The 13,851-nt window shown below is 48.8% G+C and overlaps 1 protein-coding gene across 15 annotated transcripts in view; it reads left to right on the top strand.

Annotated features, from left to right (window-relative positions):
* L3MBTL4 (L3MBTL histone methyl-lysine binding protein 4) overlaps positions 1 to 12,545 on the top strand; it is a 555,652-nt gene extending 543,107 nt beyond the window's left edge. For 14 of the 15 annotated variants that reach the window (XM_051851406.2, XM_051851407.2, XM_051851422.2 and 11 more), the window contains 2 exons: positions 6,842 to 6,904; positions 10,919 to 12,545. In XM_051851406.2, the coding sequence (XP_051707366.2) occupies positions 6,842 to 6,904; positions 10,919 to 11,083 (228 nt within the window). In that variant the 3' untranslated portion in view covers positions 11,084 to 12,545. The remainder of the gene's footprint in view (positions 1 to 6,841; positions 6,905 to 10,918) is intronic. The other variant, XR_007921517.2, reaches the window with a different exon arrangement.
* The last annotated feature ends 1,306 nt before the right edge of the window (positions 12,546 to 13,851 follow it).

Below are 13,851 nucleotides of genomic sequence, written 5' to 3'. Positions count from 1 at the left end.
GCATGGATATGGCTGGAACCATGCCCTGGACGGCAAAGCCCTGGGTCCTTTGCTAACATTAGTGATGCTGACCGACTGAGCTAATAGAGTGAAGGTAAGACAGATACTCCTGTTACGCCCATTGTGCAGATAGGGAAATTGAGATGCTCAGAGACTAAATGACTTGCTTAAGACTATACGAGCCAGCCCCTACGTTCATTGCTTCCCCATCATGCACACGGCAGATCTGGGACAAGGAAGACAGACCAGGTGTGAAAGGCCTCAAGGCTGGGCAGAGAGTGGGCTTGGTGCTGGATGGGCAGCAGGAGCCACAGAGGGTTCTTGTGCAGGTAGGTTGGTGAAGGGGGCTTTACAGGGACGTGAGAACAGCAAAGAGCAATGAAAAGAAGCCAAGGAGGGAGATGCCCAGGAAATCACCAATATGCACCTGGCCTGGAAGCATCAGGGCCAGGACTGGACACTGCTGTGAGAAGAACCTGCATCCAGCAGACATTTTAAGGTCAGCAGCAGCAGCACAGGTGGAGAAGACGGAAGGGTGAAATGAGCTACATGGTCTGCTGTGTGATGAGCATGAGAATGAGTGGGAGTTATCTGAAAGAATGGGAAACCGTGCGGCCCTGGGTCTGAAACTCTGGGGTAGGGACCCAGCATGGGGGCAGAGGCCAACCTGCAGAATTTATTATGGAGGATGTGGTGAGAGTGTAGATGGTCAGTGGGCAGGAACAAGGGACAGATGCCACTGAAGGGGACAGTCCTGAGGGCGTGGGCTCCAGAAGCTTCAGAAAGCTTTGTCCAGTGCATGCACGTGTTCGTGGCCAGCACACTCATTACTTTCTCCAGTCCCATCACTAAAAAGAGCAGAGGAGGAGCAGCTGGCTCCTGTCTGATGAGTTCTGAGTCGTCCTTGAAGAAAAGCAGGAGCGAGAGGCTGATGGTGATTAAAGGGAGTTGCTGGTTCAAATCACGTCTCACTGGGACACCAAGGGCCTCAGGAGGAAGGCCCAAGGGAAGGAAACTGGATGCTTTCCAGGACTGGTGGGAAGCTGAGGTCCCACTTCCTAAGCTCTCTGGGGCACGTTCACACGAATCTCAGCATTTTTACAGCTGGAAGAGGCCCGAGAGCACTGATAGATTTTTTTTTCAGAATGGCTATTGGAGACGCCAAGTGCCTTGCACTCCTGCTGGCGATGCCTCCTGAAGCTTCTGTAACCATGACTTCCATCTGGAAAGCATCCCAGAGACCAAGTTCATTATTCCCCAATGCTGAACATATCTGAGGCTCCAGAGCCCATCATTGGATGCCCTGAAGGATGAGGAGCTTGTTCTAAATTTCCTTCTGTATCCTGTCCCACTACCCATGTTTCCCTCACCAAACAGGTCTGGGGGAATGATGGGCTGGAAATGGGGACTTTGTGACTCTTGTGCTGTGGCCTTGATTGATGGGAAGGCAGCTCCGAGGAGGGCATCCATGTAGGGAGCATCCAGTGAACACCAACCGATAGCAGCGTGAGACCACTGTGGCTGCCTGGGAGGAGTGAGGGTTTGAAAAGGTGAATCGGGGCTGAGCAGGGGCTCTGGGGGTGCCTTGTGCCTGATGGGTGCCTGGCATTTGGAGGGGACCTGGGTATCAGGGACAGGGAGTGTTGAAATGAGCTCAGGCATGAGTGCTAAGCCTCTCAGCGAGACTTAATGAAGAGTGGTGGTGGCAGAGATGGAGTAAAAGCACATCTCTTTGTCCCCAGTCCTGGCTTGGGAGGAAGACTCCGCTCTGCGCCTGCTACCTGTGAAGAGAGGCCAGCGCAGGGCCTTTGTAACCTGCCCTAGAGCCCAGAGCGGGCTTTGAACTCCTTTGCTCCTGGGGCTGTTTCTCCCCAAGTGATAATTTTCAAAGCATGCCTGAGTTGTGAAGCCAGTTTCATACTTACAAAATGAAAGGCGAGAAAGATGAGAGTAGGTGCTGGGTCATAACTGTTACTGTTTTGTGAAGCTTTGGTTAGCTGTGGAGAGGGGTGCACACACTAAGTTACCATCCTTGTGTGTGCGAGGGTACTTCCAAAAGTTTGTGAAAAATGGACTTGAAAGATAAGGATTTTTTTCATGCAAAAATTTTTGAAATCCATGCATAGTTTTTTTTTATAATATGCATTTTCCCTGAACTCTCTGAAGACCCCTCATGTTTCTTATTCTGGGTCATGAATAAAATACCCTGTATGGGAGTCCAGGCTTTGGAGAATAGGAAATAAAATATCTTATAACATTTACATCTTCATAGGCAAGCATCCTGTGCAGAGTAAGTGTTTTACAAGTGTTGAGTGAGAGTGAGTGAGTGAATGGGTAAGTCTCTTCCTGCAGGTGTGTGTCCAAGCACACATGTGCAGGGTACCACCTGTCAAGTGCACATTTACCACCACAGCGATGACTCAGTCATGCTGGATGCACATGGAGATGCTTTTATTTCCTGTTTTCACAAACATTGTCTGAAGCACCCCATGTAAATTGCCTGAGCCTCAATCAAAAGTGCCCTGAACGATCCATAACTGTAAAAGATGGCAGTCACTTTAAAAGTCTTTACACAGGAGGGAGTCTTTTGAAAAATTCAGAGTACTGCTAACTAAGCATAACTGCCTTGTACCATTGAGCCCTTAAAAAAAAAAAAGCAAGCAAATTAGCTCTGTGGCTCCAACACGAGAGCCAGGCTGGAAGCACTGTCCCCAGTGGACCGTTAGCCCGGCCGGTCAGGCACACATCCCCAGGCTCAGCAAGAGAGAGGACACCACCACACAGGAAGATTTAAGAGCAGCAGCCCCGCAGAAGAACACAAGGCCTGCTGAGCTCCAGGGTGGAAGCTAGGGAAAGTAGGTCATGGGGGACGGGATTGGGCAAAGTGACGGGCTCCTCTGTAGACAGCCTGGGCAGGGTCTCCCTTCTTAGTTGTCCCTGACTACTGATGTTGCATACCTGGATCCAGCTTGCTCAGTGTCCTTCCAGAACAAAACAGGGCTTTAGTCACAGGCGCTCCCTCCAGAGAGTGCAGGAAATGGCAGCAGCGCCAGCCCCCACCACAGAGGTGGGGGTAGGGACTGGGGTTGCTGTGAGCCAAGACCAAGGCCCAGACTTCCCACTGGGCTCTAACAGGACACTCAGTTGTTACCTTGCAAAAGCAGATTCATCCCAGAACCTGCTATTTGTTGGGTGGAGGACAAATGGGTGGTCATTTCCTCTCTCACAGAGCTTGCTCCCATCTGAATAGCTGTCCATAGTTTACCATGAACTTGAGAGGGAATGGAAAAGTCTTTTAAGGGGGAATGAAGGGGAAACGTTGTGATGTGGGTCTATGGTGTATTAAAACTCACCACTGTACATGTGGAAAATTAATAGCAGTACTGGCTTTCTACTAAAACTTAGAAATTATTCTTAGGGGCAGTTGAACACCAGCTAATAATCCTGAATCCAGGTCTTTGGATATTTTTCAGTTATTAGAATACTGTCTCATTAGAGTTCATGAAACTTGTTCTTTGGAAAACAAAGAATAGAATGGGAATCACTTTCCCAAGAGGCAGAGGATTTGAGATGAGTGGCAAAGCAGAGGAGCCAGAGCTGCCCCACCGTCTGCAGATCGCAGCGGGCTGGTGAGGCGGGCTGATGTTGAACAAGGCCACCTTCTCGGCAGCACTTGCTCCGTGCTGTTGACACTGTGATTCAACACATTGTTTATTCCCATTAAAAAAATCCAATTTGCCTCTGACATGGACAGTGATTTCCTGGCTAACAAAACGAAGGCAGGAGGATGTGGGCCTTTTTTCGTGTGTTTGCCCAGAAAAGGACAGTTTAACATATGCAAACCATCAGAGCAACTTGCCACACTTTCCTTGCTAGCAGAAGCCCTTTGAACAAGTATTTCAAATACCGTGTCTCTGACCAACCACTTCTCTCCATCAGTGGGCCTCACCTCACACTAGCGAGCTTCCCCACAGCAGCTGCTGATGGAGGAACCAAGCATGGGTCTTTAGCTAATTTCTGGGCACCTATTTCTATCACTGTTTTTTTCCTCCTGTGACAGTTTATCTTCCTGTAGAAGGCGGTTTTCCCCCTGGGAACATTCGGAAACATCTGGACACATGTTTGGATGTCACGGCTAGGAGGGTCACATTACTACAGCCTACACGCACCTAGTGAGCGGAAGCCAGGGACACTGTTAAACACACCACAATGCACAGGACAGCCCCCACTGCACAGCATTGGCTGGCCCAGTTTCAGGAGCACTGAGGTGGAGAAGCTGCGCTCGCGGGCCTGCGGCCCAGACTCAGCTTCCATCCCTTTCATTCCCACACCCAGTCCGTCCCCAGAACCTCAGGATTTCACCTGAGCAGCGCCTGCTGCCTGGGTTGTTTGCTCAGCCCGTGCAGAGCATCCAGGCCCTCGGCGCCTCCGCCTGCCCCGATGCTTCCCAGGTGATACTGCCCACTGGAGGCCCCAGCACGGATCCTCTGGACACTGCTGGATCATCACCCCAGCCTTCTCGAGCGCCGCTGTCCTCGGCCCTCAGTGCACATTAGCGTCAGCTAGGGAGCTCTAAAAATAACTGCCCAGTACTTGGACCCTGTCCAGCAGGACTCATTTGTAACCTCAGTGGCATGAGGCCTGCACCCCAGTCAGTTTCAGTGCTCTGCAGGGGATTCCACTGTGTGGCCATGGCAGAGAACCCAGCGCTCCCTGCCACCTGCTGATGGCAGTACAACCCCCAGTGAGAAACCAGAGCTGCCCCTGCCTTGCCTGCCACTCCCTCCTGCTGCTCAGCTTCAGCCATGCTGCACTCCTCACAGCTGCTTCTGGGCTTGCTCCTGAGGTTCTCCTGCCTTCTCTACCCATCCACCCAGGGACCACCACTTACATGGTGACTTCCCTGAGTCCCCCCGACATACAGGTTGTCCCTATCACCCAAGGCCTTTATACTTCTCTTAAGGATGCTGGTGCACTTGACCTTGTCTTGTAGTGAAGAATGAACTTTCCAGAATGCACCAGGCACCGTCTATCCCCCCGCAATAATCAGTCAGCTCACTAACTTTCAGGCCCAACCTGCTCACAGGTGCAACCCTCCCAGCACCTAGCACAAGGCCTCCCACAAAGCCAAAGGAGCAACCTGGGGAAAGACGAAGCCATCCACTTGTCACTGTCCCGGGCATGAGACACTCTGGAAGCCCCGCTTCAGCCACCGTCAGGGCTGCTGCCACCTGCCCTGTCACCTACCCTAGTTGTACCATCTCTGCAGCTTGACTGGAGACCTTCCATAGCTCTCACCAGCTACCTGCAACTATCAAAAGTGTTCTGTGCATCCTGTTCACCCAGAAAAATCACCTTAACTCAGCAAGCAGACTTGGTCTCCTCTGCCTCTGAACTGCCAGCGTCTGCTTTGAACCCACTCATAATGTGGAAGCTGAGGACAGTGGGAGCACCCACACGAGTCCCAGGAGCTCCCAGGGCTTGGAGATGTCACTGCATGGCAGCACGATGGCTGATATGGGAGGGCATTTAAAAACCCTTATCACCCTGCACTCTGGAAGGAAGACTATAAAACAACTGATGATAAAATGTAATGGCAGCACCAGAGATGAGTAACAAGCAGACGTAACACACTGATGGCTTCTAGAAAGAAGATACTGAGAACTCGCCTCCTTCACACAGACTGAATATTGTAGAGCTGTGAGACCGTGGGGCAAATCCAGGGTGCATACAGGTGTCAGGGTGCTCCTCTGGCTCTAACTGCTCTGTAACCAGGAATCCATGCACCTGGTGGCCACTCCTGTACTGCTACTCATGGCCGAGTTTGGAGGGAGCAGGTGTTTGCAGAGATGTTTGATGGCAGAACAGGCTGACTCCAGGTCCTGGGCTGTGTAGCTCTCCAGGGACCTTCCTGTGGGACCCATGGGAGGAGGAGGGCAGGTATACACAATGCAGGCAGCACCTAAGACTGCAATTACCTATGCTGCCCTGGTGCCTCCCAGCCCATGCTGCCACTGCACCTGACCTGGCCGGAAGCAGCCAGAACCCAGCTGCCTTTTCAGTTTGTTGGGAGTCTGCACTGTATCACATTGACTCAGTCAGCTTCACACAAGTACCTGCTTATAACATCCAGTGGCTTCCTGAGCCAACAGCCAGGTCTTTATGAGAACTCTCTTACTAAGAGGAATTTGGGGGGATATGGGAGTTAAAGAAGGTGGGGGAAAAGTGAGAATGGGAGATCGAATTGAAGAGGTTGTCTAGAACTTGAGGTTTGGATTTAACCTGAGTTCCAGATCCACCTTGCTACTTAGCGACTATGTGTGAATGCGGGTCACCAGCATTCAGCTCCATCCTCATCTGTAGGGGGACCCATTCCAGTTAGATTTACTGAGTCCTTGTGGTTGGCTAGACACCAGGAAGGAGCTGGGACCTCAGAGAGGACCTTGCCTGGGGCCTGCTGCAAGGAAGCTGACCGCTTGCTGCCCCTTGGCAGTTCTCTCGGCAAATGCTGCACAAGGCCACCACCCCTCCTCCAACCCCTTACAGGGTGCACCAGAAAGTCCGATGAGAGAAGCTTCCCTAATGCCAGAGCCCTGTGCAGATAGAGGCCATCATTGGCACTACCATCCCCATGACCCTGGGTAGGCCTAGTGACAAGGGGACAGAAAAGACACGAGTAGGTTTCATTTCTGAGCTGTGAGTTGGAAAATGCTGATGTGAACTGATAGTTGCTATTTAATCCCAAACATGAGAGAGATGTGGCGTGTGTCTTCCTCAAATGTTGGACCTGGTATTACCGCAGGTGCCTGTTGTAAATGAGGCCTTTTATCTTGCTCTGCAGGTGGCTGAGTTTGTACAGTCTCTCCTGGGCTGTGAAGAACAAGCCAAGTGCTTCAGGAAAGAGGTGAGAACTGTGAACATTATATGTGTCTCTGCACTTCTAGGCCCCCAGCAGTGCTCTGCATCCATTGACAGATGTGTAGATCAGCTTGGGGAGGCAAGAGAAGGGCCAGTGGGGAAAGAGCCAGCAATGCAGGTGGGACAGCAGGACAGCCCCCATCTTGGGTTCTCTTATACCCAGCTGTGCTGTCACAGAGCTCTGTGGCACCCAGCTCATATGTCATGCTTTGCAAACACACTATTCAGGGGAATAGTAAATAAACAAGAGGATTTGTCTTCCTCCATCTTATGTTCCTGTGACTGAATACCGCAGCCTGGGCAACTATAAAGAATAGAGGCTTACTCTGTTCATGGTACTACAGGCTACAAGGTCAGGGTCAAAGGGTGGCATTTGGTGAGCTCCTTCTTGCTTGTGGGGACTGCAGGGATCTGAGGAGGTACAGGGCATCACATGGATGAGAGGAGTGCTTCCAAGAGATGGGACCACCCTGGCTTTGGTAACAAATCCACCTACAGGATAACCTGTTAACCATTAACTGGTGGATGAGTCAATGCATTCGTGAGGATAGAGCCATTATGGCCTCATCTTCTGCATCCACATTTTAAAACATCTTAAAATGGAGATTAAACTTCAACAGCAGTTTTTCTGGTGACATTCTAACCCTAGCAGTAATGAATTAATACCTGCAGGTGTCCTGAAGCCTCTGCATGGCGGCATTAAGCCTGACTGGGGGCGGGAGGGATCCTCCCTGGGACTGCACTGGGGAGCAGAGGGGATTGGTCTACTCCCAAGTGAGGGCAGGATCATAAGCCTATCCTTGCCCTGTACCTGCTCTATGGGGGATGCAGACAAACCACAAAATCTTCCTTTGGGGTTGCTGCTTCTTGCCTGACAATATGCTGAACTGCTTAGCATTTTGTCCAGGAATTAGTATCCATGACAAGGGCCTCAGAAGGAGCTGGGCCTGCTACAGAATTATAATGCAAATAGTAATGCTCCTGATGTTTACCTGGACTTGCCATGGGCTAGGTGCTGTGCTGAGATGTGCTTAGATAAAAGGCATAGAGCTTCGATCATCACCAAACTCCACGGTGGCCGTTCATGGCCAAGGGACCTAAGCTCTGAGCTCTAGAAGGTCAGGCATACTGAGAAAAGGACAGCCAGGATCCAGCACATTGCTGCCTGATTCCAGAGCCCCAGTCACTACTCTAGAACTCTGCATGAGAATGGACCTTTTGATATTCTAGGAAACAGCATGTGCCTCTCCCTCTCTAGAGTTCAGAGCAGGCAGGGTTCAGATCGAGTGCTCTTGGGGTTTTGAGTCCTGGATCCCTGAGAGCCCCATAGGGAGCACAGCACAAGGCCCAGGCGCTATCAGTCTGGGCAGCTGCCAAGGAAATATAATGTTCCCCTGCTTCTGCCTGGGTGTGGCCAGCTTGGCTGTGGTGGCCCAGCCCCACACAAAAAGTCCCCTTTGGGCATGTGGAGAAGGGTCAGGGTATGGAAGTAGAGACATTCTCTCTCCTCTGCCCTGGTAAAGTGTGCCATTCTCCAGAGGGATGAGTCTTCCTTAATACACAGGAAGCTTTCTAAAGCTGTTTTAAATGTTATAATTCCCATACACCACCCAGGGGTTTCCTGCCCTCGTAAGCATCACCATCAGTGAGATCATCTAAGGGTGTGTGCAAGCAATGTTAAATATTTGTAAAGATTTATTTATGTACTTATTTGAAAGACAGAGTTACAGAGAGGCAGAGGTAAAGAGAAAGAGAGAGACCTTCTATCTGATGGTACACTCCTCAGATGGCCACAATGGCTGGAGCTATCCAGATCCAGAGCCAAAAGCCAGAAGCTTCTTCCGGGTCTCCTAATGCGTGCAGGAACCCAAGAACTTGAGCCATCTTCTGTTGCTTTCCCAATCTATAGCAGAGATCTGGATGGGAAGTGGAGCAGCTGGAACTCGAACCATGGGATGTGGGCACTGCAGGCAGCAGCTTTGCCTGCTATGCCACAGCACCAGCCCCCATTCACTGTTAAACTTGCAAAGGATTAGAACCCTGGTTCAGGAAGGGTGTTACCATGGAAATCTCATTCCTGCGTTCATGGTTCTGGAACAGGAAATGAACAAGATTCTGGATCCAGGAATCTTCTGAGCCAGGCTGTGTATAAATAAGTCACGTTGGTGTAAGGACCCCAAAAAGTCCCATGAATCAAAACCTGGGTCACTGAGGCCTACAGAAGCTGGACAAGCAGCCTGCATGGTGGCCAGGGCCATCTATTACTGGGGAAAGCCACAGTTCAGACTGCAGTATGTTTTTGACTTTAAAACTACAGAATTGTCAGGACTGATGTTGTGGCGCAGCAGGTTAAGCCACCGCCTGCAACGCCAGCATCACATGTGGGCACCAGTTCAAGCCCCAGCTGCTCTACTTCTGATCCAGCTCCCAGTAATGCACTTGGGAAAGCAGCTGAAGATGGCCCAAGTGTTTGGCCCCCTGACACCACGTGGGAGATCCAGAAAGAAACTCCTGGCTCCCAGTTTCCACTCAGCCCAACCCCAGCCACTGTGGCCATTTGGTGGGGGGGAGGGCGGAGTGAACTAGCAGACAGAAGATATCTCTCTCTCTCTCTATCTCTCCCCCTCTCTCTCTATAACTCTGCCTTTCAAATAAATAAATAAATCTTTAAAAATGTAATTGTCAAATAAAAACTGAATATATTCAAAGAATATATTCAAATTATCCAACATGATAGTTTAATGTGTGTGTGTATATAGTGAAGTGATTACCACAGTCGAATTAATTAGCACGTCCATCACTATCCTTGCTGTACATTAGACACCAAAACTTATTCATCTGAATCCAGAAATCATTCTGAACTAGTGTAAAAATATATTTTCTCTCTTTTTTAAAAGGTTTATTATTTTTTATTTATTTGAAAGGCATAGTTACAGAGAGAGAGAGAGAGAAGGAGAGACAGAGGGAGATATTCCATCTGCTGGTTCATTCCCCAAATGGCCACAATAGCCGGAGCTGGGCCAGTCCAAAACCAGGATCCAGGAGCTTCTTCTGTGTATCCCATGAGGTGTAAGGGGTCAAGCACTTCAGCCATTCTCTACATCATTCCCAGTCGCATAAGCAGGGAGCTAGATGGAATGTGGAGCAGTGGGGCTCGAACTGGTGCCCGTATGAGATACTGGCACTGCAGGCAGTGGCTTAATCTACTACACCATAGTGCTGGCCCCTTAAAATATTTTTTAAAAATTAATAAAGAAATCATTTGTTCTGTATACATTTCTGCTTATAATGTTACTACAGAATTTTTTTCATATAAGAAAGTTAAAAGGAGAAAATAAACATCAGCCACTATTCTACCATCCAAAGATAACTTCAGTTTATCATTTGGTATGAAGACTTCAAATATTTTACATATGTAGATGTGTTCATGTGGCCATGCATATTTAATTTTACAGATTAAATATGACATCTCTCTATATCATCGTATCTTATTTTGTTGCTTAACAGTTCATGAAAAATTTCCCAGATCATTAAATGTTTCACTGGGACATGAATTTGGATGACTGTGGTATCCCATCCTGTGATTATATCATAATTTATTTACTTCTGCTGTTATTGGAACCCTGGGCTGCTGTCAGTATCTGCTTGTCATAAATAATACTGGGGAATACACATTGCAATTATTCTCTTGGGAAAAATTCCTGGAGATTTGCTTGCTGTCATTTTTAAAGCTCTCAATACAAATTGAGGTCAAGATTTTAAAAACATCACAACCAAAATGTAGCCTGGGAACTGTTTGTGTCTATTGAATTTGTACTTACCAGAGTGAGCACCTTTTTAATCTGATTCAACTTCCAATTCCTGTGGGGGGATGTTGAGTGACAGTTGGCTAGAGCCTTGAGGCTCAGCCATCAGCAGGCTCGGCACCCCAGGGGGAACAGGATGTAACAGCATGGGGTATTCACATTGTGTGTGTGTGTGTTTGTGTGTTTATTTACAGCAAATCGATGGCAAAGCCTTCCTGCTTCTGACACAGACAGACATCGTCAAGGTGATGAAGATCAAACTGGGCCCAGCACTGAAGATATACAATTCCATCCTGATGTTCAGAAACTCCCAGGACCTCACCGAGGAAGACCCTGCCCTAGGCCAGATCAGGGGGTAGCCGGCTCACCGAACATGCATGGGCCCGGTCAGCAGGAAGTCTGGTGCCTCTTAATTTGATGTTGATGTCTCTGGGGTCTATCTGCATTTCAGCAGGGCCTTCCAAAGTGTGGTTTGTGTGTGCAGAGGACTTTGATGCCTGACCTAGCACTAGTTACTCACTCGGGGACAATGTGGGTTTAGGAAGGTCACCACCTGGGGGCGGGACTTCCCCTGCCCCCCATGTGCTGCAGCAAGGGTGGGACCCCCACTTTAATGTGCTGCAGCAAGCAAACCGGAGAAGCCCCACTCACACCTGATTCTGTCCCTTGCCATGAAAGAAGACCATTCCCCATTTGGCAAGCGTACAGCTCTCAAGTCTTCAAATAGAGAAGTCATCTTCAGGAATAGGTGTGAATGTTTTTACCTGAACCACATCTGAGCGTGCCCCACATCGGCCATCTGGGTGCCACAGGTCCGAGAGTTGGAGGCCTGGTGCTTTAAAGGCAAAAGACTTCACAGGAGGTGTCTGTGTACTTTTCTCAGGAAGTGTGACTCTTTAAAGATAACAGCAATAACAAGCACATGTGTTCAGGACTCCTTAAATCTCCTTACTCTCCCATTTTCCATCTCCTGGTTTGCTCCCAAACCTAAAAGAGCCTAAAAGAAGTGGGAGAGTGGCCAGGGGTGAGGTGAGAACAGGCAGAGGGCATCCAAAAGCCGTTCATTTCTTGCTGAGCCCGCACCACCAGCAGCGGGACCCAGGGACCCTGCCTTCACACTGGCATTGGGCAGTGGGTCTGAAATCTCCCTGGCTCCACTCCAAAGAGGTTGCAGGAGAACTGTTTCTCCCACTGGCTGTGGAGTTCGCATTGCAGGGAGCTGTGTTACATTGGGGCCTGTGCATATCTGTGAGAGGGAAGATCTCTAAAGTAGGAGCTCAGTATTGATTCTTTGAAAAATTCTGATTTGTTATCCAACCTTATTTTTTTTGTTACAGGTGATTCTATCCAAGATTTAAGTCGTGTGGAATCAGTCCCACAATTTTCAAAGACAAGTACCTCTTTGCTTACACTGCTCGGTCTTGTCACACATAGTAACAGCTACCAATGCCCTCATGGGAGTGGACAGTCATCACTTTTGAGGGGGAGGGAAAGGCAATAGATACAGAAAGACTCAGCTCTATCCATTTGCTTCATTAAGATGGTACAGTTTAAGAAAGTTGATTCTGCTTCAAGAATGTCTCCAAGTGTAAGTCCCTGAAGAAACGATAGATTTTCTCTCAGAGGTGTGCATTGATTACATGCCTTTATATCCTTACAGAAATGGAATTTTAATATATTATTGGTTGATGTTTTGTTTCTGTGGAATTTTGTTTGGTTTTGCTTTGCTTTTTGTAAACTGTCATGTGCAACAAAAGTACCTGCTCTGCTGTGTTAAGATTTTAATATATTTTAAATGATAATAAACAGATAAAACCCATACCTGACTACTGTCTTAATGACTGTGCTGCCATGACCTGTGCCTGCAACACAGCCTGGAACATGTTTTTTCTCTGCATGGAGAACAAAGGTAACTGCATGCATTGGCCGGCGAAGAAGTCAGTCACTTTGGGAGACCATGCTCCTTAGGGTGTTTCCTTAGGAAAATAGATTGACATGTTAATACTCTTAGAAATCAAATTGTAAGTTTTTTCAATTACTAAGAATCTCAAAATTGCTGATTGTATAGGCTCCATAGAAAATCAGAAATTTTTGGCTTGTATATTTAATATATGTCGTTTCAACAGACGGATCTCAAACAGGATGGGTAAAACAAGCCAAATTGGGGTTGAACTATTTTGTTCACAAAAGACCATGTGGTCACATAGGAAGAGAGAAATCCAGGTAGCCAGCCATCAGCTTTGTCTTCCAAGTATCTGAAGCTTGACTTACTCAAAAGAGAACTCGGGGGCAGTTCTGTGTTAGGTCACAGCGAGAAGCTGCTGCTTGAGCTGCTTGCAGCCCGCATCAGAGTGGCTGGGATCAAGTCCCACCTCACCTTCCATGCCAGCTTCCTGCTGACACACGCCCGGGGAGGCAGCAGGTGACTGCCCAAGTACTTGAGTCCCTGCCACCCACGTGGGAAACCTGGGTGCAGTGCCTGGCTCCCTTCCTTCTCCCTTTTAAATAAATAAAAATCACTTTTTAAAAAAAGGAACTTGGATCCCCTAACCAAGTGTTAGCACCACACAAAACAGTGCCATCATCAGAGGAACTGTTCACCAGGAAACTGGAATTGCCCACCTCTTGCCCCGTTTCTGGGGTGTCATCTACCAACATGACCTCACTGGAGCTAGGACACAAAGGGCACAGTCAACTCTTTTTTTTTTTTTTTTTTTTTTTTTGGCCAGGTAGAGTTATAGACAGAGAGAGACAGAGAGAAAGGTCTTCCTTCCGTTGGTTCACTCCCCAATGGCCACAACGGCAGGAGATGTACCGATTCAAAGCCAGGAGCCAGATGCTTCTTCCTGGTCTCCCATATGTGTGCAGGAGCCCAAGCACTCAGGCCATCCTCCACTGCCTTCCCAGGCCACAGCAGAGAGCTAGACTAAAAGAGGAGCAGCCAGGACTAGAACCCAGCACCCACATGGGATGCCGGCGCCACAGGTGGAGGATTAACCAAGTGAGCCACACCACCAGCCCCCACAGTCAACTCTTGAGAGGTGACCAGTGCCAGGTCCAAGAGGCTGCAGACAGTCCACAGTCCTGCTCCTCCAGGTACCTCTCTCATGTTCCCTACTTGATTTGC

The sequence above is a fragment of the Oryctolagus cuniculus genome, chromosome 10, assembly GCF_964237555.1.
Source record: "Oryctolagus cuniculus chromosome 10, mOryCun1.1, whole genome shotgun sequence".
Lineage (NCBI taxonomy): Eukaryota > Metazoa > Chordata > Mammalia > Lagomorpha > Leporidae > Oryctolagus > Oryctolagus cuniculus.
This window is presented reverse-complemented; position numbering and strand designations above follow the sequence as displayed.